This window comes from Liolophura sinensis, chromosome 6 (genome assembly GCF_032854445.1).
Source record: "Liolophura sinensis isolate JHLJ2023 chromosome 6, CUHK_Ljap_v2, whole genome shotgun sequence".
Classification (NCBI taxonomy): Eukaryota; Metazoa; Mollusca; class Polyplacophora; order Chitonida; family Chitonidae; genus Liolophura; species Liolophura sinensis.
In genome coordinates, this window is record NC_088300.1 from 38,568,192 (window position 1) to 38,594,345 (window position 26,154).

General features: G+C 39.3%; 1 protein-coding gene across 1 annotated transcript in view; it reads right to left on the bottom strand.

Annotated features, from left to right (window-relative positions):
- The window catches only part of LOC135467178 (inactive tyrosine-protein kinase 7-like), a 90,985-nt gene that overhangs the window by 33,287 nt on the left and 31,544 nt on the right, over positions 1-26,154 (bottom strand). Inside the window, exons 3-4 of the mRNA XM_064744944.1 lie at positions 8,146-8,284; positions 4,729-4,883 (exon numbers count right to left, since the gene is read on the bottom strand). Of these exons, the coding sequence (XP_064601014.1) occupies positions 4,729-4,883; positions 8,146-8,284 (294 nt within the window). The remainder of the gene's footprint in view (positions 1-4,728; positions 4,884-8,145; positions 8,285-26,154) is intronic.

A 26,154-nucleotide genomic window follows, 5' to 3' on the forward strand; every position in this document is an offset into this window, starting at 1 on the left:
ATTCAAACTTTGGAGAAACACTGTGTAATTCTCAGACAGAAATACCCGAGTGCATAAAGATGATGAGAACAGCTACCAGGAATTTTGCTGTCTTCTAATTGTGTAAACTGGTTGAACAGGTGTCAAAGCACACAGTTTGTTACGTTCATTTTTCACTGTCTGCGACTAAAAAATTCTCAGACACTGTGTATTATGATGGTTCCAGTTTATTACTCTGCGCTACTCTTTGTCATTTAACAGATCAACAATTGTTCCTGGACTAAGCAGAGCCTACATAAATAGCCCATTCTGGTTTAGAACTCAAACTGATAACTGAGCAAGGCTAATTTATTACACTCACCTGTCACCTTAAAAGCTTTACGTTGTTTCTTTTTTGTTAGATCACAAGCTAGTACTCTCCACCATTGACAATTTATACAGCAGACACTGTGCTTTGGATTTTTGGGATGGCATTTAGTTGATAATTGGGTCGCATGAGGTCAGAGTTGGAGAACATTTCACCCTAACTATTGCCCTTTGGCGAATATTACCCCTAAATCATAAACAAACTTTCACCACTTGGATTTGTCACACCAAATATCTCCAGTCACATCTAATATATGTGTCTATATATATAAGCAGTGCAGCCTGTATCTATTGCCCTGCCAACATCAGTCTGTCGCTCACGGTGTTGAGAGATCTTAAACCTGGGCTATCTCTCTCAGTTCAGGCTGTGGGAAGAGCCCTTTCACAGTCTGTACTTCCTGACTTCCACGTTTTTTCCCCCGCTGGTCTTCAGATTTCTGGAGACGTCAAGACAATTACAGGACCAGAAGTTAACAGTTAGTGCATGTGACATACAGGAACTGTTAACATGTCTAAATTTCTAAACTCGACCTGTGTATGCCAGGCAGAAAATCTAACCGCAAAACTGTCTAGGAAGCGATCTTTTTTCTGCCACCTCACACTGGGCAAGCTGCGAGGGGAAAACAGTGCTAATTGAAATACTTCATGGGGAAACTGCCCCCTTCATTCTACCGTCCGCCCCTTCCATTCCTTTCCATCTCTTATCCTCAACATCATTCTAAACTTTACCGAATCCCAAAACAGTCACAACTTTGAATGCCTCTTCTGCTTCAGAAAGTCCACATGCTTATTTACTTGAACTATCATCCACTTCAGAGACCACCAGAAGAATATTGTAAATTTTCGTTTCCAATCCAGAACATGCTTGTGTGAAGAGTGTCATTGCTGCCATTCTGACACAGCTAGGCTGAACATTTGGAGAATTCCCATGGGCCTTGATGGCTTCTTGGGAGAGCAGAACATGGCATAGGATGGGAGGGTGCCCATCCCTAACACTATCACGTTCAGCTCCCAAAAAATGGAGTGGCAAGTCTTATCTTATCAAGACGATCTTAAGTCATGATCTTAAGTCCCTGTAGATGCAAGAAGGCCAGCTGTAGACAGTGACTTGAGCTGACAGTCAAAGACACATCACCCTTTTTTCTTTAACCCACAAATATTTACTCACTGAAAATCGCACCTTAACTTCAGGAAAAAAATTTAATAAAACCTACTGTTAAGAACTTTAAGCAGCAAATTCATTTTATATCAGATCACACAGAGGAATTTATTGGGAAAATTGTTCAGATTATTGGACAGTATTCAACTGAGAACTTGGAAACTGTTCAATACAAATGCTCCAGACAACTGGCTCTTGAATATAAATACAGCCATTAATTCTGAAATGGTGATCATTTTTTTTCAGATAGATCAAACCCTACTTTTGCTTTTGTCTTGCCTTTTTTACAGTTGATGTTCGACTTGGCACTAGACAGTCTATATATACTAGTGAATAATCTAATGCAATGTAACATTTCTGTATGCATGGGCTGAGCACCAACTTCAACCTGGCAACCTCTGTAACTTCAAAGTTTGCAAAACTGATTTGGATAGCCCTTGTCTTCTCACTATTCTTATGCCTCAGTACCCCCTCCCCCTCAACCTGACTGCAACCTACAGTGCAAATGTGGGTACACTCTTAGTGGGGCATCCTCATTAAGATACACCCCCCCCCCCCTAAAAAAAAACAAGCAGAGTGTTTGGGTGGGTTCTCTAATGAACACATGTTGGTCAGTGGCCAAAAGATGGGCAGCTAAGCCCCAAGACAAAACCTCAGAGCAAATCCCAATGAAAGCACCTAGAAGTAGCACCTAGAAGTAGCACCTAGAAGTAGCACCTCGGCACCTTTACAATAACACATCAACTAGTAAACTTAGTATTAGGCCAGGTACCAGAAAAAAAAACAACAACAACAAAACAAAAACAACTCAGCATAATTATTTCAGTCAAGGGCGGTACAGAGCTCAAGATGAGGTAATTACTACAATGTTGAAAGATTTAAAAGATCACCAGCTCTAGATCAAGTAGGGGTTTAGAGGATTTCAACAGATTTTAACCTGGTTTGTTTCAGTCCTGGTGGAACAACTGCTTCATATATGGGCATGTGTGGCTAGCGCGCTAGCGCAGCGTAATGACTTAGAAGCCTCTCACCAAAGCAGTCACTGTAAGTTCAAATCCAGCTCCTGCTGGCTTCCCCTCCAGCCATAAGTGGGAAGGTCTTCCAGCAACCTGCAGATGGTTGTGGGTTTTCCTCGGTCTCTGCCCGGTTTCCTCCCGTGTTCGAATAAGTGAAATATTCTTGAGTATGGTGAGAAATATTCTTGAGTAAAAGGTAGGATGTCAACAATTTGACCAACAAAAATGGCTTGCTGCAGCTAACAAATCCATTATGGTGCAATTAACGAAAATATTTTGTGGTTCTCCAAAAGTTTCGGCGTGTTTTACTGCAAACTTTGTTCCACAATCAATTTAACACAAGGTTTTTCAACACCTCTCCCCCTACGTATCTTAAATTTAACTGACTAATAAGAAAGGCAATCAAACAAATGGTCTGCTCACAGCTTTGAAGTTACTTCTGATATTTCAAGTTTCAGTGAGTGATTACACTGCCACTTAGACGTAAATCAGGGCAAGTTTGAAGTAATCACTGGCTGTAGCAGAAAGAAATGTACCGTACTTGTGGTTCATACGGTTGTGGCTTTACCTCAACACAACTGCTGACTGGCTCGAACCACGTAAAAGTCATTACAGCTGGGTAGATACTGTCAGAGTGAGTGAGTGAGTGAGTGCTTGGGGTTTAATGGATATTGTCAGAGGGCTGTTGTAATGGACAGACGCATGGTAATGGTGATATGAGAGGCAGGGAGGGAGAAAGTGTATAAGAAAGTGTGTGACATGCACACAGTATACCTACAGACAAATCTGACCTCATTTGCATGAACAGTCAATTATTCTTATTTATTTACCTTTTGGACAGGTGTTATCTATGTCATGATGTAATCCATGAAAGTTCACTTAAAGTAAAATTATACGTAATTTAGTGAAAATTTTTACCCAACAAGTCACTCTGCTGTACTAAGTCAGTGAAAAATCATGTCACACTATATGTGATTTACAGTAAACCACCGATAACTTCATGTGATTTTTCACCCACTAATCATCCCATGAAATCATACAACACCTACAGTTTACATATGTGACTGTCACTATTGTAACTGATGAGAAAACAAGAGAACTCGCAGTACACCCTTTAGAAAATGCTACAGAGGTAGGAGAATCCTTTAAAACAGGAATAATTTCGTGTCATGTGGCACAAAGTTTTGAGATGTCTTACATGAAAATAATCATAACACAGTCTATCACACTGCAGGAAAAACATTATGCACCTAAATGACGTACATGAAGTAGGACTGGGAATGTATGCTTGGTAATCATTTTGACTTTCTCTGTGATAGGAATTTCATGAGACTATTTAGCAGTTTCCTGCAAACTCCTCACTCAGAAGTGTTAAGGCTGTGCACATTTGCTTTAGGTAGTTGTTGCATACACTGCATTTGGTGCAATGATACACGAAATAAGTCCATCTGAAGCTCTGGTTGTAATTTTACACTTCCTAATTAAACCATCCACACACATCCAAGGGTTAATTATGTGTTACTTAAACAATTTCAGTCCACTGTTAATCTATTCCCTCGATCCTGTGGCTAATTAACATCAAAGGCGATATGTGAGGTAATGGGACATCACTGAATAATAAAACACAGGTATCTGATTACATATGGGATGCGATCTCCCACAAATCTTTGTGTAACAATTCTACATAAAACCTGTGATGGCGTAGGAGTTATATCCATGCCTGCTGGAGAAATATGAAGATTTTACATCAAGATCACAGATGACTGATAACTGTGTTTGCCACTGACAGCAACTTTAATTATCTCTTGCATAGTTTATAAGCTTTATGGAGTAAGGTACATGTGTACTAATGCCTGTCAAAAAAATAAAATGTTGCCAGAAAAGACAATGATAGGCCAGGACAATATTGCCTTGCTTGTTGGAATCCTTAACATTCTACACTACACAAACAAATCTGTGTTTGTCTGTTTGTTGGTCGGTCAGTAACTTTTTGACATATTTTAACATGAGACCATTCACATAATGCCGGTCCTGCGTGACATAGTGCTGGTCCTGCATGTCAGACGACATCAACTTTTTGTGGGATGTCATGTCTATACTGAAGCTATTAGTGTATCAGTATTACGGCACATTTTTCCGTAAAGTTATCCTTGTTGGCTTTCTTGTTATTCCAAAGTAAAACAGGCAAACCGCAGCTTTAAGACTCACCTTTAAGATTCAGGAGCAGATTGACGGAGCTGTCGCGTGGACCAGCCACATTCTCCGCACGGCAGGAGTAGACGCCATTGTTCCGCGCAGATAACTCTGTAATTCGTAACCTACTTCCCTCGTCCAGGATTTTTATGCGGTCATTCGGAAATATTCTGAAACATTAATTAAAGTCATCAAAAGTTAGAATTAAAAAAAAACAACAAACCCCAAAAAAAAAAACAAATTGCTGTCTAAAGGAATACCAAGTACACATCTTGAAAACAACACTGTAAAACTATATTATGTATTAATCAGGAGTTTTAAAATTTTTTTTGTTGTTGTTTTGGACACTTTTAGTTTTTCGAAAGTGTAAGTCTGAGTTTGGGACAAAAATACAGCCATGGTTTGGAACTGAGCCAATGATCAGATATTCAATTATTTTCATTACAATAATCTTTTCCTGCTCTGGCAAAACACAACCATAGTGTACAACTACTTCAGCCTGAAGATATATATTATAAATTTCTTTGTCAGTATCATCTATGATGGAGCAATTTGACATCTGATTTCTAGTGACATGTTCACAAAATAACCTATTACATATGATCATAACTGACAGTCTGAGACAAAATATGGCTCAGATCATGATATTTTTTATTAACACTGAAAACCAGAAATATCACACCCCATAAAACATTACAACTACCTTTGAACATACAAGCAGTAATTTATGGAAGTTAGGAGACAGGTGACCTCTGAAGCTTGACCTCTGACTCCAGCACTCATTCATATTCTCCTTATTAAAATATCTCACAGAGAAGTTACATTGAGTAACTGTACACGAGTGCTCACCACAGCCAACCAAACATAACCCACAAACCATCATATCAGCCCTGATCTACATGTTACTGGTCATATAAAGAGTCAGATAGGCCTTCGGCATAGACATGCAGAAAACTGGCTCCATTATAAAGTGACGTACGTTCTTCCCCTAAACATGCATCTTCATTGTTTTGCAATCTGACACAAAAGTCACTTTGCATCACTTTAGACGGCTGACAAAACTGACAGCAAAAAATACATTCCACTCCCCATTTTTGCTGACAGCATGCAGATTTATCTCTTGACTGATTTTTAAATTCTTAAAAATGCTTGAGAGATTAAATACAATTGTGAAGCAGATAGGTGTAGCTTACTTGCACCTGGTTCACAAGCATATCTGGATTTTAACCCACTTAAACTGTAATGCATCCAAAATGGGCTCAACGGTACAGCTAGTGTGGGAACACACAAAGAAATGAAATGTCATTTCAAACTGGCGAAAAACATGTGGTGAGCTTGGCAACTTTGACATACCAGTGCATCCTCGAAAAAAAGAAAAAGACAGTGAAATCTCACCTGTTGTAATCATAGGAAATTACAAACTAACTCCTGTAAACTGCTTCTCGACTTTGTTACACACAGTTTAGCTGTTTTCAATGACAGCATCCAAATATTTATACGACTTATGTAAATAAGCCTGGGATGTAACGTCGAGGTATTTCACGTGAGAAGAAGGTTATATGTGTACACCTGTGGTGGAGATTTTTACGCCCATGATGACAGCTCAGTACACGCTTCGTATGTGTACCTAACATCAACCACATCAAAGTTACATCAAAAACTATTATCACAAACCATCTTTCACGCATGTGTGAAAATGTGTACATGAAAAAAGTGAAGGTAGGACAAAGCGTTTACACAAAACTCAGAATTGACAGAAAATTAGATGAAAGAGAAACAGAAAGAAGTTATTACTATTGCCTGAAATAACACCGAATGGTGATTACATTAGCGTGTGTGGCAGTGCATTGTTTATCCCAGGTATGTAAACTTTCACTGACCAGGTGTGTCGTAGAGACTGACACAGACCTGGGGTTGTTTATCTGTGAGCAGGTTATCTTACATTTACAGGTACTATACACAAAGCCGTAGACAAACAAAGACTAGACACAAATATCTGGGGTAAAATGTCGCCCACTGTCAACACCTTGGGATAGCCTTGTTTGGCCCGCAACCTGTAACCATGTTGTTCACATCTTATTGAAGAGGCTATACCAGGGATTTAGGTAAAAAAAAAAATCCATATTTTCTAATCAGATCAATGTGTCTGTATTTACTGAAAATAGCCAAAATTAGTGCCTTTTAGTAAGTATCAGACTCTTACATGTGCTATTTACAGTGTTCACATTATTGTAAAGTTTGAAAATGTTATAATGTGATCTGCTTTATAGATTTTAGGCACTTTATTGCCAATTTTGAATGGTATGTGCACAGGTGATGCTGATAGTTCTCCAAAGGCAATTAGTTGAACTATTCTAAAATTAACAAGATATGCACTGATCAATCTTAAAAAAAACTGAGCTCAGCATTTACTGAATACATTATATTATATTTCATTTCTGGGGCCTTTCCTCAGGCCCCAAATTAGTAATTTGTCATTCTATAAAGAAATAATTATCTTACATTTACTTTGCTTTGATGAAGTAATATACATGCACACTTCAAGGGGATGGTAAAACGATCGGCTTTTCTGCAATGCTTTGATGTGAGAGTTTTCTTTTGTCCTTCCAAACAATAAATTAAATGCAAACATCTCAACCTGTCATGGGGTGTGCAGCAAGCTGTTTGACAGAACCTAGGTGTAAACTGTTACATTGTCTGCACCTTAAGACACTGCAACCCTTCATTATATCTACACTGTGGCTTCTATTTAAATTTAGCTCAGGTGTTGATGAATGACTGGTTGTGCTTTTTTTTTATCGACATTCACACTTTTAGCTTCTAAAATGCTAATTGTTTTTCACAAGGAATGTCTTTAAATACATAAGACTGAAATAGTGGGCCTATTGTCAGAGGAAAGTCCACTTTTTGTTTTCCCTACATTTCAGCACACTGGCATAGAATGCCTCTAAAAGAAGACCAAAGCAGCTTCATATACTAGATTTTGTCCACACTAAATAAACCGCAGTGAAATGAATCTAAGACAAACAGGACATACACACCAAATGAGTTTAAAGAGTTAAATAAAACTAAAAAGACCTACAACAAAATGAAAATAAACCATTATGTTTCTAGCTGTGCTTATAAAAATAGTAAAAACATTGCCATCGCCAACTTTTGACTGACATGAAAAAATCTGAGCTGGTCTACAACTCTCAAAATTTCACAGAAACTCTAGATTTTTTCATAAAACATTGCCTTTTGGTAATAAATCCAATTTCACATGAATGGAATTGATGAAATGAGTACACTGATCTAATCAATTACCTGTACACTTAGTTCAGAAGGTGGCACACAGGAGAATCCTATATGTTTTACGTTTTCTTTTGACTGTAATTCAAGCATAGTCAAGGTGTGCAGACGGGAAAAACACCGAACAGAGAATCTCCTCACCTGAACTTATTACGATACCATAAATATGAGGGCTCGGGATTTCCAGTCACATGACATCGCAACATCATCTCTGTGCCGGGTACGAGTTCGGCTTTTGTTTTGGGTCGTCTAAGCTGGACTTCTGCCGTCTCATCAATCCCTGAAACCAAGATGTACGCAAAGTTTTTATAAGAGAATATACAAAGAATTAACCAAATAATTGTATAAACTTTGACATTTTGAAGTGAGAGTCCATTCACAAAGAATTCTATTGGAGAAATTAACTGGGCTCAATGCATCCAAATGAACTGAAAACTCCTTAAAAACAGGCTTTCAGATAAAATTATATGGTTTACCAGTCAGGCCCTAATTAAAGTGTTGCAAGGGCAGGTACCTATTATTGATCCAATAGGGCAGTTTCAATTTTGGCATTTTTTGGTCTAACAAGGGCACTTTTTATACATTATTTGGAAGGGTATGTTCTGTCTGTATTGTTATCACATTCTAAATTAATCTAGATTAGGGCTGAAGACTTCAGGTCAATCCACACAATTAAAGCAATTTTTTCTCGCACCCATCAGATCGAGGCAATAGATGTCTGTTTATTAATGAATTAATATATATACATAAACCTTGTAACTAGAATAAAGAGGCTTTTCGGGAGCCTCTGTGGCTCTGTTGGTTAGCAAGCTAGCACAGCATGATGACCCAGCAGTCTCTCACCAATGCAGTCACTGTGAGTTCAAGTCCAGCTCATGCTGGCTTCCTCTCCGGCCGTATGTTGGAAAGTCTTCCAGCAACCTGCGGATGGTCGTGGGTTTTCCCTGCACTCTGCCCGATTTCCTCCCACCATAATGCTGGCCGCCGTCATATAAGTGAAATATTCTGAGTATGCCTTAAAACACCAATCAAATAAATAAACAAATAAATAAATAAGAGGCTTTTCAGACTATTACTATAACTCATTTTAATGTTTCCTGAGAGGTGGAAGAAACATTTAAAACTTCTGTATGAATTATATCTATTTATTATATATTTATTTATTTAATTTTTATTTACGTCACTCAAGAAAATCAAACTTAATTGTGAACTCAACTTAAAATGATGGTCGTGGGTTTCCCCCGGGCTGTGCCTGGTTTCCACCCACCATAATGCTGGCTGTCGTTGTATAAGTGAAATATTCTTGAGTACGGCGTAAAACACCAATCAAATAAATCAACTTAACAAGATAGCATTACCAATATGTGAATGAAACAAAACGACTTACTGAAGACAAATTTATTTGGAAGTGAAAAGTAAAGTCTGCTCTAAGGGAATAGAACATGAACCAGCCCTCGGTCCCTATGCGTGTAATATACAAGTGTAAAAGGCCATACCGGATCATGCACTGGCAACCAGTTAGACCAACTTGGGAACACGCAAATAGGCTAGATGAAAGCTTGGTCATCTAGCAGACATATTTGTTAGTCTGGCAGATCTGGTGGCATAAAGAACCCTGGGTGTGTAAAACAGCCGTAGCTAATAACACTTCACAAGGCCTAGGGAAATCAAACATGTTATTACATGGCACTAAAAGGTCAACCAAATCCGGGCAGCAGCAACAGATTTGCCCCCTGAACATCCCATTATACAATTGGAACACTCTGTTAGATTGCTCTCTAACACAGCCCGCCCTAATCACTCAATTTCTGGCCATTCCCTACAAAAGCTAGTCACTTGTTTGTCCTTCTCATGTCAGAGGGAAACATTTTTAGTTGGAGTCAACTGAATCTACATCCATTTCACATCAAAGCCGTCCTCTCCAAATTAAATTACGTTTGGTAACAATAGTTTTGAAACTAGAGCGCTTTGATTATGCCATACACTGACAGCTAATAAATGATAACAAGTGGGCAATGCGAGCTGATACACCAGTGAAAACATCCAGGACTCCATGGCTTGCAAATAAAAAGGAACTTGTGTGGAATTTCCTAACTGGTACTGAACAGTATATATGGATGAGGAAAGCATGATTGTAAAGACTTCAGGGGACATGAGTTATGCGAATAGATGTGGGGGACAAAGAAAAGTGCTGTTTATTTACACCTAATTCCCTCCTAAAGGGGTAACTTCATAAAAGATACCTCAATATATTAACTCTGACCAGCTATATTATATTTCAGTGGACCTTAAGTGCTTTATAAACAAAGCTGTGAGCTGGCATTGTGTTTGATGTGACAAGGTAAATAGCTGGTAAGCCTCTACCTGTCCAGGTGAGTCCAGCTAACAACCCAGGTACACAGGTGATAAATCCAGTCCACTGTGTACAGAATCCTCTAATATTACACCTATTGACACAGTTGGAACAGAGTGGAAATCCCATGTACAACCCTGAGAAATATGAAAGTCTAGACAGCCACTTATGTGCTGGAAATTATGGAAGAATTATGGATACTGATGGTCTGACAATTTCTACAAGGTTATCACAGTGTTCCTCAAGAGCATGCACATCTCTCTAAAAGATAGCGCCTTATATTAAAAAAAATTGCAAATTTGCAATAGTTGTGACATCCCCTGGCCCACCCCAAAAATCCGATGTATTACACTGTGCTCCCTCTTCAGCTGAATGGCCCATGTTGTCAGATAGGATGCCAAAAATCTGACCGAGCAACAGTCATTCAATAAAGGCGTTTTTTTCGCAGCTAAACACCGTTTACTTGTTCGTTATATTCCATGATGTGCACATACTTCCATACTAATCATAGTAACAAACAAACATGCATCTACAGCATTCCCAAAGCTGGTAACTATAATATTCCCGGCTATGCATGATTTATAGTAAAGCGCATAACCACCTGAATCAATAGGCATCAAAACAGGCATTCAAGAGAAAAAATTCCTGCTGAAGAGGTGACGTGGACACATGTCCTCTGAATACAATTTTCATCAGATGGAACATGTCTTTACAACAGGCATAATGACGGTTGTTTGATGTCGTTATGCAGGGTCATGGTCATGCTAAGTTAGCTGGCAAATATATAAATGCTTTATGTTTTATATTGGTGCCATCACGGGCAGCTTTTAACACACGCAGAACAATGATATCTTCACAGTTTGAAATTATTTACTGAACACTCCAGAGCATTGTAAATCAGACACTGGCATTAATTGTACATTTATAAAATCAATATGTGAAGATGGTACATTGCATATATTACATTCCTACATATGAGAGAGAGAGAGAGAGAGAGAGAGAGAGAGAGAGAGAGAGAGATAGCTGTTAAATTGGTGCTCAATAACTCCTGATAAATACCTCAGAGACTAATATACGATAGTCGTTCAATAAAGTCAGACACTATCAGAGTGTAGTCCATATATGGCACGGTGGTTCTCTATAACACCCCGACGTGCAAGTGCGCATGGGAAACTGAACGCATGCACTGCATCAACTATCGCACGCACTACATCAATTAATCACTATGCTGACATGCAAGCTGGAAGAAGGACTTTACCCACTAGAGCTTCCAATATTGCAGCATCTTCACCTCTCCCCCATCCCCCCAGCTCACTTAATTACACCCTAAAAATGTCCCCGATCTCAAAATATTTCAGCGCAGTTTGAGCATAAAGTATGTTTTACAAGCATCTGCATGAGTCAGAAGACGAGTTATGATCCGGCGACTTCGAACAAGAGGACCGTAATAAATGCTTGAATGTAAATTTACTACTGAGAGGGATTTCTCTCACGTTGAATCATGCGATCTAATGGAAACAAATTTAAGCTGCCACTGCGACTTTAAGGTTTTGATTGCAGCTCAGTAGTCTGTTGGATTAAATAGTGCTGACGTGAGCAAAGTTTAACTTCACACCCGCTATCCCCACGCAACACCTCTCCCACCTTAAGCCTGCTTTATTCTCTGCCTGTCTGGATAAATCAGCGACTTCACTCCCCTTCGCAGGTCTCCATTTCAGCATGGCCACAATGTGTCCGCTATTTGATTGCCTAGCACACCAGATATTTATTGTAAGACACCATTACATCTTTCTCAGGATGTCACGCCTTGGTTTTATATTTCGCTCATTTTTTAAATGCTGAAGTATTATTTCACCCCAGACACATGATAAAATTTTGATTGGATGCTAGACAGGCTTGTAAATCTTCAGCTAATGTCCTGCTAGAATTAAACATAATGTGCTACAGCATAAAGATATCTGTGCTAACAGACAAACATGATCCACTTATACGGTTCTTGGGAACAAAGGCTATCAAATAAACTTCAAATTTAACTGCTTCACTCTAGACAATGAGTTGGAAACAATTTTCTAACATTTACAAAGAAACAATATTTCTCACTCACTAATCAGACATGGAACAAATGGCCAACATGTAACCAGTTACCATTGTGTTAAATATCTTCATGTTTATTATTTATTTTATTTTTTTATTTGATTGGTGTTTCACGCAAGGTACTCAAGAATATTTCACTTATATGACGGCGGCCAGCATTATGGCGGGAAACCCATGACCATCCGCAGGTTGCCGACAGACTTTCCCATTTACTACATGTTTATTAAATTCCACCCATACAGTTACATAGAAGTGAAATCAACAGATTGAGAAATTGGGAAAGCAAATTCTTTAAGACAACTAAATGTAACAGTATGATGAGATTCCTTTTATCTGCAGCATTCAAGTACATGATACAAGAAACATGCACATATGGGTGATTTTTTTTCTACCATGACATCTTTGCCAGACATTGTAGAACAAGAGCAATCCAAACATCAGTCACAAGCTGGTACACATGTACTTGGCAAAAACAAAATAACCACAATTTTTATGAAGTCCAATTAATTAGTGGAGATAATTGACATGACAGGCTCTGCTGTATATATGTCTAGATTGGTTCAACCAACAATTCCTGCCAGACACTAGGGAAGATATATCAGGACTGTCAAACATGCCAACCATTTACCTAAACTGTCAAACCTAATCAAGTCCGTACCTTCTTAAAGAGACAACTTTGAACAGCACCAGGTCGTTTTTGTCACTATCATGATCTTTTTGTGTAGCAGGAGTGAGATTTTAATTATCTGTTGCACAAAAGTATGATGGCTGTCTCTCCAAGTGACATGCTTGAACGGCGTTTTTTGTCAATGGCAGACAGCTTTCAGCCAATCAATTCATTACATCATCAACTACTCTGTGTAAATGTTTTAAGTAAGAGGCACACCAAATTCATCCCAGCTGTAGGGAAAACTCTCTGTGTGCAGCAGTCATGCTCCTTCATAATGTTTCATTAACTCTGTCCCAACACCAACAAACAATTTAGTCCACAGCCTAGACATAATGTAAATTATGTCACAAACTGTTTTTGTGATCACCTCCCCCCCCCCCGCCCGCAGTGAACATCGCTTATGAAGCCCCCTCTGCCTGATGATCTGACTCTGTGATTGAAGTCATACACTCTCGACAAGTGTAAACGTGAAAGCGTACAAAAGCACATAGGAAACACACAATAAAAAAAAAAAAGAGAGAAAGACTGGCGATAAAATTCAATTTAGAACTTGCCCCCAGCTTTATTGTTCACAGTAGATTAACTTCCATAGTCAAGCATGTAAAACTGACAGCTCTTCAGTGAGATGCAATGCTTGAAGTAACACACGGCCTCTTAATAAGGCACAAAAACTATCTTATCATTCAGTGTAAAACAGGGGACGCATTTCTCTCGGCTTTTGATGTGGCATTTTATAGTTAGGTCACACCTGTGAACACATACCCTGAATGAGCAATTATCTGGTAGCTTTAGACTGAGGCCGTTCTTATAAAGCCATTACCACCATGTAACAGAGGCCATAAACATCGCCAGATCAACACCATTCATTTATCTGGCCATGCATGATTAAGGAGCTTGTCCCTAACTCTAACTGTTTATATGAGAGGTAACTGATCTTCTTCTTGAGAGAATGCGAGAATGTGACTCAGGCAGTCAATTTCTTAGTTAAAACCTCCATGTATATACGATGGCTGCAGTCACCATTTTACAGTTGCTAAATCATTGATGTATTTTTTACGACCTCAGACATGATATACAGTATGTATCATAAAAATATTTCTCACATTCTTTATGAACATTGCAAAGGTATAAAAATCAGCAGCCTTACATTCTACAACCATCATTCATGAGGGGTTCACTATACACATTACACACTACACAAACATTAAGAAAACTCAAGCATTAAATGTGCAAGTTATAATAAGGACTTCACTGTTTGAATTTTGAAACACATGGTACCTTGATTTTTTATAATCCATTTTAATTTCAATTTTATCACTGAATCATGAATGATTTATGATTTTATGACTCATATTAGTTTCATGTTTCTGATTTGTTTGGACACATATAACAGGACTAATAGTCCTTAGAAACCCCTTTCTTAGAGTTCTTAGAGTGTAAAACTTCCAATAATACACTTCTGTATATCAATAAATACAGAATGAAGACAATTACAATGGTTTGCTTGATGAAATGCACACAAACTGAATGGTGAGGGGAGGTCTTCCTTTGTGTTTGGGATCGTTTACGGTAGAAGTGCCTTCCTAAGTGTGATATGTCATTGTGGACAGGTTACAGATGCAACCACTTGTCTTAGGCGGGTAGGAGACTGACGGCAGGCCTTCTTCTATTTAAAGGTTAGCCCAATGGACAATGCTACCCTCAACATACGAACAACACAACCATACTCCTTTCCAAGCACAACACATACATGGGCTAACCTTTTGCAACATGTTTCTCATGTTCATGAAAAAATTTTTATTTCGTCTAATCAACCATGTAGAAGGATACATCTGCTTGGTTCATAGAACAATGTACTGGTTAACGATATGAGGTAAATGATATGAAGTATGAGGTATACAATTGAACATTTCTAACACAATCTTCAAAAAATCCTGGAGTTCACATTGCACTCATAACTTTTGTGTCAAGTGTGTTCCTGTGTCCTTGACATTGCCTGCCACATAACCTTGTCAAGTCCTGAAGTAACCTAGCAGGCCATTATCCCCACAAGTGCCAGACACACTGGTGGGTTAGAGCAGGCAGACACAGGGGCCTGCCTGATCTGTACATGTAGGCAAGTCATAGGTCTTGTCATGACAAGCAGGAACTTCCTAAGTAGCTGCACTTGTACTACAGAATGGTCCTGCAGTGCACCTCTGTGTGGTCTTCTTGGAAGCCATCAGAAAATGTCTGTATAAACCAAGTCCGGTATAAGCATGTCTAATTTGCTTATATAAGGGACTTTAACAGATTGTATAAACAGGCGAGTAGATGAAGCTAAGGGAGTCTCTGGAAGCAATGGCTTGGGACTGTGCAGGTTTTTCTCTTAAGACTCATCTAAGTACCATCCATTGACATTTAGTATCAATCACAGATGAGATAGGATTGGGCCAGACAATCTTTCTTCCTCAGCGTACAGCCTTACACCATTATAGATGCTTCCTCGATCAGGAAATGATCAAGTTTACACTAGCTACCACAGTCATCCTGACAGCCAACCTGAATAATGTTCTACTCTTAATGTACTACAACTACAACAAAATGGGTAACATTAAATTACTTAAGTCTCAACCAGATCATTCTTTTGTATGACCATTCTTTTCTTTCATAGTTTATTTACTTTTTTTAACAACAGTACTTCAAAGGAATTGTGCGAAACTATTTGAACTCCGGAGACTGGAAGAAATCATAATGCCGTGCAAGAAGGCACAAACATGTCCAATTATCAAATAGCACATTAGATTATCCTGGTCATCTAAAGCTGGTCTGAAGAGAGTATTAAATTAATAGATGTTAAAGAGATATGTACACACACTGAAGGTTTACATGGTAATATATATCAAAGGTAATACTGTTTAAATATTTAGAGTTGTCAGGCCCATTAGGAGAGTCCCTACTGATGTACCTGTTAACAGGAGTAATGCTAGTAAACACAAGTCTCCGTAAGTCCATCGGGTCAGAACCACTTAAACTAAATATTTACTCCAGTAGTCTTCCTACAACTTTTTCCTCGGGCTTACAGAAATTTGATAAGTCATGTAAACAAAAAAAAAAAATCACAGAAGAAATTAATTTTTTTATTGAAGAGTTGTCAGGTTTGAACAGGTATAGGGTTTAACAGGAGTGCTCAGGTGTGTTTCAGGGCAGGTGACTGGCAGGTCTGGGAAGGTTAGCCTAGAGAACCAGTGGACCTTTGCCCCAGGGAATGGCCCAGAGGATATAAGGGGTTTGACACTCTCCGACAGCTGCTCAGCTTTTCATATTTAAAGCTGAGGTCATCCATCATTCTGTCAACCAGAGAAATGTCCACAAAGTTTCCCTCATTATACAGGCTTTCATTTCCCACAATGTTAACTTTTACTCCCTTATATTAATAATACCCTGTATTTCTGTGTTGCTGGCAGGGCCTTGGCCTTCCAGGCTATTATAGGTACTTACCAGTGGTATATGCGTGACCAAAATACCATTGGTCTATATGCTCAAACTGTAACTTGTTCATACATGTATGCGAGACATTTTTCATGACAGAGTCACAGGATCAAATCAATGGTACTGTTTCTATTGTTAGATGACAGGTCAGTAATGTCCGCAAGATTGATGATGGCTTGATTTATCTCAGCCAATGCTCTGTGTGTATTAACCTAAAGCTAGGACCTGGGATAGATGAAAACAGATGAACAACCTGCCAGTGTATTTCGCTAGGACCTGGGATAGATGAAAACAGATGAACAACCTGCCAGTGTATTTCGCTAGGACCTGGGATAGATGAAAACAGATGAACAACCTGCCAGTGTATTTCGCTAGGACCTAAGATAGATGAAAACAGACAAACAACCTGCCAGTGTATTTTTCAAAAGCCCAGTAAATAGTTTAACATAACAAGTTCAAGATACTCTCCAACAGCTGGGCAATGTCCACAAGTTCTAAACACCCATAGGGTTAGTCAGCTACCCATCCATCCATCAAACTGGATGGGTGAAATAGAAAACTGGTGCTATTTGGATGCCCAGTTTTCAGCATTTTGAACATGGGAGAGATTTCACATTTCTGGTTAACCCCCTGCAAACACTTGCAAGTTCCCAGGTCTAATTGAAAGCACCATGATGTCTCACTGGTGAAAAATTGCAATGGCATGTGATAAACGTATGAAGTATATGTGCAGATATAAGTTTTTTTTTTTTTTTTTTTTTTTGATTGGTGTTTTACGCCGTACTCAAGAATATTTCACTTATACGACGGCGGCCAGCATTATGGTGGGTGGAAACCGGGCAGAGCCCGGCGGAAACCCACGACCATCCGCAGGTTGCTGGCAGACCTTCCCACGTACGGCCGTAGAGGAAGCCAGCATGAGCTGGTCTTGAACTCACAGCGACCGCATTGGTCAGATATAAGTTCATTAATCCATCACCGTTACATGGCTGAAATATCACCCACTAGGTGTTAAGCTATAATCTCTCATCCTTAGATCCATATCCCTAACCAACATTCTGACTTCCTGAAGTTTACCCATCAGTACGATGAAATCCAAAAGTATTTCACATATGCTTTCAAACAGTTGAAAAAAGTAATTTAACATGACACCATATTTACTCTTTGCTAATTAGTTTATTATATGCAAACACCCATTTTTTTTTTTTATGTTTCACATGTATCATAAATCAGATGCATGATAGAATGCAATACCAATGCCTTACAAATTACCAGTGCAGCTCTGAACTGCTGCTGGATGAAGTTTTCTCTATCGGGAATTCCAAACAACAAAGTTCAAGGGTACCTTGGAGAAGGGACCTTAGAAACCTTTTCTACAGGAGGTTCAATTAAGTTAACTGGATTAGACACACCAGGTTAAGTTGCTCTCCAACAGAGATGGTGTGGGTATCTGGTATGGATAAGGGTTTCCAGGGTGGATCATCAGGATTGCTTGGTACCATGTCCCCACCCTGCTGAGATCAGAGACCCTCGGGCCAGTGACTCCTACCTATAACCTTTCTACCCGTCACACTGAATCTCTGCCAAGACTGACCAGTCCTGTAACTTCCAAATCTCTTCCCTCACTGGCAGGTTATCTGCTGTGCATTTTGGAATAATATGAGAAACCTCTGAAGAGAAATACATAATTTTTCCTTTACAGTTCCATTTCAGAAACTATATATAAACACGCTTGTTCAAAATTTTATTAAAATAAAACAATGTTTCTTATGGATGTTTTATTTTAATAAATAAACAGGTTGGCAATATTGCACTATGAACCTTGGGTAGTGGTATGTCAGAAAAATTAGCCCACTTGCAGTTCAAACATGAAGTCCACAAATCATCATGCAGATAGGTACATAATTATTTTATAATGGGAAGATTTAATATGCATGGCAGCGTAATGACCCAGGAGTCTCTCACCAATGCAGTCGCTGTGAGTTCAAGTCCAGCTCATGCTGGCTTCCTCTCCAGCCGTACGTGGGAAGGTCTGTTAGCAACCTGCGAATGGTTATGGGTTTCTCCCGGGCTCTAGCCGGTTTCCTCCCACTGTAATGCTGGCCGCCATCGTATAAATGAAATATTCTTGAGCACGGCGTAAAACACCAATCAAATAAATAAATAAATAAATAAATAATATGCACGCTTGCTGGTCCACCGGCTATGTCTGTGAGAATATCACCAGAGGTCACAACATGGTATAATGCAACCTCCTTCACCCAAGTCCAAACCATATCACACAAAGTCTAAGTAATCAAATTTAAAAAATTATCATGAAATTCCTAAGGGCACTACTATTTAAAGTACATACAGACAGTCTCACATCATTTGTCAAGCTGTGTCAGTTAAAATCATCACTGCAGGAGTAAATCCATTATCCCCGCCCAAGTCTATAAACACACTGGCCATGAAGAAAATTTAGGTAGTTACATCCCATTTCTCATTATTCAATGATTTATACCTCAGTTTGACTATTAATTAAGTAAAATGAAGATGATGAGACAGTGGGAGGAAGGAAATAGTCCAGGTAACACAACATCAGGCTTAACAAGCTTCTGGGCAGGTGAGAGACAGGTAGAGATGTAAGCCAGGCCGGGTGAGTCTGGGGTCAGGTAATTAGAGGGGGTCTAATCAGCGGCTCGTTAGGACGGACCATCACAGCCATCAATCATGTACGTTATGCTCCGGTCTTCTAGTACAGAAAACCAGGCTAAGGTCACTTAACAAGATTTTGCCTGAAACAGTATATGCAGCTTCACATAATCAAGACAAATTGGACTGCTTATTGCTGCAAAAAAATGTCGCTGAAATAAACATTTTTCAATCCAGAGAATGTGTAGTCACCAGACAGAATTGTTTTACCTTTTTGTACCTACTTGTATTGTTGGTACACATGCAAAACTTGTCAGGTATTTTCTATGGCAGTCATCAATAATTTGGTTAATTTCTCAATTTCAGGTATTTTGTGTCATAGCATCAGCATAGGTAAAGACAAGCAGTTAGGACTGCATGGCCAGCAAACCAGCTGGTTCTAATGGATAAAGGGCTGGTTATTCTCTATGGCTAATGCCTGCTGCCCTACCCCTCTCACAAAGCCTTGCCCCACGTCCATGAATGGACCAGCTTGACTCAGACTGCTATCAAATGATGGATGGGGTCCACTGCTCTATTCAGACTGAGCCACTCTCCTGGGGGTAAAGCTCCCTGGGACAGGCCATCCCCTCCCATGGCACTGATCAAAACTGCTGATAGCACTGGTCTCATTTCTTAGACTGGTCAGAGAGAAAACAAAAGGGGGGGGGGGGGGGGAACAACAACATGGGGTGCCTTAGCCCTGGGGTGCTGGCTCACATGCCACTAGAGATACAGCCTTAAGGGAGAGAGTCTTTAACCAAGCAGGAAACATCTCTGACAGGGTTCAGAATCTACTCCCCCTGACTGCTACTTAGATACACTTAGATAAGTATCATCCCATAGGTTCACTGCCACAGAATAGAGGTTCTGATGGTAAGGGTAACAAACTTGTGCATGAAACTTCCAACATGATGTAGTATATCCTCTGTATCTTCGTATGGCAGGGAGCTAGCTACACATGTTTTATAGGTACAGCTTATGCGGTTAGGGTAGTTATCACTCAGGTCATCAGCCATGTGACTTATCTATCTACATAACAACTATAGCAGAGATCCAAACACACAGTTGAACATCTAGAGCACTCATATTAATTATAGCTGTTTAGCTGACAAAATGTCTATCAAAACTACCACAGCTTTTTTTATGATGCCCTGACGCTGACTGTCGTATAAAAGGGTTTACATTTAATGAGAAAAAATCAAGAAGCTATCTGATGTCAATGGTAGCGGATGAACTACCCGACTGCATGGATGTAGCCTAAAGCAGAAAGAAAGAGATCCATGAACAAACAGCCATATAATAACTACCTTCTCACACAGAAGAGCTCGCCATAGATGCACGTGCCTTTAAGAAGCAGTAGAGTAGCAGTAATTTGTCTTTTCACAGCTCAACCGCATATACCACAGCAGCTGAATGAAGGAGCAAGTGAAATCTAATTTTATAGGCAATGAGAGGAAATCAAAAGACGTTTAAGTCAAAGAAATACATCTAGGTCCTATACAGAATTTCCATCTGCCAGTCGGCTGGAGGAACTGTTGAGTCAAGAATCAATGTTTATTGCCAGGTTTGAACAACACAAAGCCACTGTGGCCCTAAATTAGGAGAGGCGAGCTAGTATAATTAGATTGGCATCACATCAATAGACATTTGTCCAAATGCTTTAATCTGATCACCCATGTCCAATATGTAGCTTGGATAGGGAGGAAGTGTCCCTATGGCTCACACTCCAGGCCTGGTCATAAGTGAGTGGACAAGCGGAGCTGAGCACAATATCCAACAAGAATAGAGAAACCCTGTCAGTGAAGATCAAAGCAGGGGGGACATGCAGTAAATGAAGGCCTGTCCAGTCCTATCAGAATTTCCGTTCTCATGTGAGATGTGAAGAATCTCACCAGACTGAGCTAACGATTGCTGCCTTAGGAAAGGTTTGTCCATGATGCCGGCTATCAATTTTGGAGATGTGCACAGATTTAATTCTTGACAATTACAGAACAGAGGCGATTTCTGCTCGCATGCAACAGACTAATGCACATAAAACCAATGATATGTGAAATCCTGATTCAGCTGGAAAAGGATGTGGTTTATCTCCAAGCTACATCCAAAACATGGCGCCATTCCAGAAATAAAGCGTCGCTACTTCAGAAATTGAGCCCTATTCGCACATACATTAAGCTAAGAACCTTATTAACTAAAACTGAAAGCATGAACCTTTCAAAATTTAATCCGATCAAAAGTCATATATACATTCCCTCTCTCACTATCACACATCACCTTACTTGACACCCAATCTGGCAGCCAAAGTGTCATATATTGGAACAGACTATGATTCACACACAATGTCTATTGTGGATTTAGTGGGCTAAAATGGGGCAAAACCATGACAGTTTCAGGATTAAAGGTGGGAATAGAATTACAACTGGTCACAGATAAAAGTGGCTGTGTCAAAGGGGTTGTGCCAACACATAAATTTCGGGGGGGGGGGGGGGAGGAAACATGGAGTGCCTAAAGGATCTGTGGTCTGGGGTCAGTGTTATTAGGGTGGGGCTGTGTGGGGATGGAGAGGGAGAGGGGTCAGGTAAGGCCCACACAGGCACAGCTGCTGTCTGGAGGAGCCAGCTAACAGCAGAGGTCAGGTGTCAAGCCCCTAGTTCTTCTGCCCCCTAGCTCAGAGGTATACAATTTCGCATGAGTGTGATCCCCCATAAATCAGAGGCTAACTGTCATTTGGGACTCCTTCTTACTATAGGACCTGATGGCTCACTGGAAGGCTAATAGCTTTAAGTAGCTTTGAAACCTTGGCAGTTAACATTTCCTTCTATGTGTTTATGTATAATGCTAAGTCTTACGTCTGTGTGAAACCCCATACAAGTCAAATCTTGCTATATTTGATCTCATTGCTACGAATGAAATAATACAAAGATTTATGCTTAGGTGAACTATTAGAGCAACTGTTGTTAAGAGTTAACTGATTGAACCAATTATTGATGCACTGACTCCAATCCTAACTCTTGATAAAGTTGAAAATTTACAGAACTTACAGCTAGTTCATTTAGGAGAGGGTAAGCCAATAGTTTTGTTTTCATTTATGCTTGAAGGATTTAGAAATCCAGAACATGTGTTCCTACGTTGTGAAGAATATGTATTTCTGAAGTGCAGAGAGCATATTTATACTTCTGGGTTGTATTGTAAATGCCATTTACTGCTGCATTTATGTATCTTTCCCTACCACTTTCACAACATAAACTACATATAGGTGTATGTACATTTGCCTTTATTTTGCAACATTCTGCCAGGTACCCAAGAGAGCAAATACAACAGATAAACAAACTAGAATGTAAGCTCTACACAAACATCCAGGCTTCAATCATGTATCATATTTCTAACAAAGTTCTAAAGTTTCAGAGAATACTGTGGTCTACACATTAAATAAACATCCCCTTGGGTCCCTAATTAAGGCTTGCTCTTGACAAGTTACTTTTGTACAAGCTATAGCACCTTATTGCAAACCTCTCCATAGAATACCCACTTTAAAGGATTCTTAACTAGCTGAAGCATCTGTAAAAGTCTTTGTTTGGATAAGAAGTAAGCTCTGTATCCCCTCTCTAAGGACGCAAAGGAAATCACAAGTTTGTGGCAGAACTGCTGTTATTCTGTTTGTCTTCAGACTCTCCTATAATTTCATGTATAAATATTATGACAGCAGGCTTACCTTCCATATCCCATTTCGTATTTTATTCTTGCAAGCCACACCCAGCCTTTCAAGATTTTCTTATGGTGTCGGCACATTTATACCACCTCTATAGGGTAATTTAAGCTCAAATCAATTCAAAATAAGATCAGAGTGACCATTACACAACAAAAATTACATCTGGCACATTAACAGTAACATATGACTGGTATTCCCACATCAGAATTTTGTTGATGTTAAAACTACAATCTTACCAATATGTGAGAGCTGGGCCTTCAGAAATGTATGGCTCCAGTCAACGACAGGAAGATAATTAGCCTCCAATTCTAGCTCTAGTCTATTACACTAATTAAATTTCTAAGCACCAAATCTTTTATTAATTTAATTTTGTTATGTAACGATTTTCAAATATGTGTTAATAATGCATGATCTTCCAATTAATACAGCTGACATGGTGTTAAGCCATAATCATTAAAATTAGTCCATTTCTTCCAATGATAATAAATTTGAACTTTACCACATATATCTGAAGCATGTCATTCTTTCACAGTTTAGATAACACATAGCATAAAATTAAACAGTCATAACGAGGCTTAGACGAATTTAGTGAAACACTGCATCCTGAGACAAGCTGAAACGGAATTTGCCCCAATGCCTTTTTAACTCCCTTTTTATGTGCACACAGATAGATGTGTGGTCAGACATGCCATGGCAGAGAAAAGTGATTCCTTTATGAGTGATTTCTAGGGCACATTCCTGTAGGCAATCTCTCGGGCATAACACCTTTGGCGGGCCATGGCGTGTCTCACAAGCTCAGTTCTACTGCACAGTAAACCAGAAAACTCCACAACTCATCCTGATACAGCATGCCCTAGCAGTCTTTTTCTCCACAAGATATATCTATGCAGGAGAAAAACTTGCATCTTGTTAACTCGTTGCTGGTAAGAATATCCTCATAATGTTCTGACATTCACTGACCCTTGAAACTATCTCTGCTGCCAGAAAATATGTCTTTTCTCTGACGCGAAGATTTATGTTACACCCCAACCCTTATGGTCTACAGTCAAGTTGTATAGTGCACATGCATGCATTGGTAATTTTATACATAACCATTTACAAGTTTGAAAGTCTCATCTCTATCAGACTTTTGCAGAACATTTACACTGTGCACTTTTAATTTAACAAAATTTGAGGCAAAGTTTCCTATTCAAATGTCCATTATCTTCCTCGGTAACAAAAAATTATAAATTTTCTTTCAGCAGTTTATGTTTTATGAAATTCAAATGGTACTGAATAAAGGAAAAATGATTTCAAAATTAAATTCATTCAAGGAATTGAAAAATCTGTTGGTGAGATTCTAAATCTATGTCTGCAAGTAGTTCTGACACTTTTGTAGGTGATTCTGTATTTGTTGTCACTGGATGATGCCCAAAATACAAGCATAGGTAAAGTCTATATATAAGCCAGACGTCCATAACTCATCTCTTGGAATAGATGAGTTGATTTTCTGGCAGACATTGTATAATGTATAACAGTAAGGTTTGGTCTCCAGAGCCCTGCACTTTAGTTTTATGGCTGAGCCTATAAAGTTCTCATCACTGCGATATGTCATTTGGCATAATTGGCGCACTCTGAGCTGGCTAGGATTCCAGGGCTGAGATGGGACTGTCATGACTTTGTCAAGGTCTAATACCCAACCAAAGCCAAGCTAGCATTCTGCTGGAAGGATTCAGAAAAATGTGGTCTGCTGTAAACAGAAGGAATTGTATGAGGTACAAGCTTAAGGAGTGCTGCGATTGTAGAACCCTCACATCCCTGAGGGCTTTTCCCCACTTGGGAGCGCGCAATGTTGTGCTGTAATGCCGTCCACGACAGATCTCTCACATCCACGGCGGCATAATCGCATCAACTGAACAAACCTGAACCAGCTAAAAAAAAAACCAGTACAAAGCCAGCATAGTTATGTCTGAGGGGAAAAATGAGTTTATATAAAAGCTTAGAGTTAACCTGTTCAATCTGTCACTGTCTTTTAAACAATACTTTTAAGTCATTAGCCAGCTGCTAAAACTGCTAACCATTTCTATGTAGAATAAATGGGCATAGAACACATTAAAGTTTTTCTGTCCTTAATTTTTTAATTAAAAAAAAATTAAATTAATTTATTACATTTGGAATATTCATATAATTATGATGAATTTAGGGTTGTCTACACTGTACACACCCTTTTTATACATGAGTGGTCGCATGCGACTCCCCACAGCTCTGAATTGAGTCACCAAAACTATATACCATGCCAATTTGACAAACCTTCTTCTTCACTTTTTCCAGACCGTTATAATTTATGTCTAACTGGGGTTGTAGGAAGGGGAAGGGTGAAAGATGATGGGTGTAGGTGATGCCTCGTTCAAAACTACAATATATACTAAGAGGTAGATGTAGCTTTGAGGATAACCATGGCGTTCAGGGCATCAATAATGCAAATGCGTTTCTACACAGGCCTCAAATTTTCTCATTCAGAGAACTGAATTTCTAAGCTGCAGAAATAGGATTACATAGAACACTTCTGTAACTGTAACTAATAGAATGATCCATTCCAAAGAGGTTTTCAAAGTCATTAAAACTCAAGACAAGCAAGACCACTACTAAAGTTATTGATTTTGACGACCAACTGTGCCATGTAAAAAATATCTCACTAAATAATTTTGCGAGAATCAATTAACTTGATCCATAACTTTATCCTAAGAGGCTGTTTTCTCAATCAACATTGTGATTCAGAAGGTCATGGGCTAGCCAGCTGGCCTATACAGGACAGTGTGTAGTGCCAAGGCCTCTTCTTGCTGATCTGTTGACAATGTGTCATCTTCTGCTCTGTACAGAGGAAGTCTTCAATAGGGCCCTGTAGGGTTGTCAGCTGGGCCACCTCAGCCCACACCCTGTCTGTAAGGACAGACCCTTCAGTGTACACAACTCCCCAAGCTCAACAAATCCCTGACAAAACTGACCCTAGTCAACAAGGGGCTGACTTCAGGGACCCCAGCATTCCTCTACTGCCCCAACATCTCTCTTATTCTCTAAATACTGCATGATGATTCACCCTATCACTACTTTATGGTGGGAGGCAGAAACTAGAGCAGACTCCAAGACTTTAAAACCTTTGATCATGACCAATGATTTTCCCATATTTATTCAACACCGGTT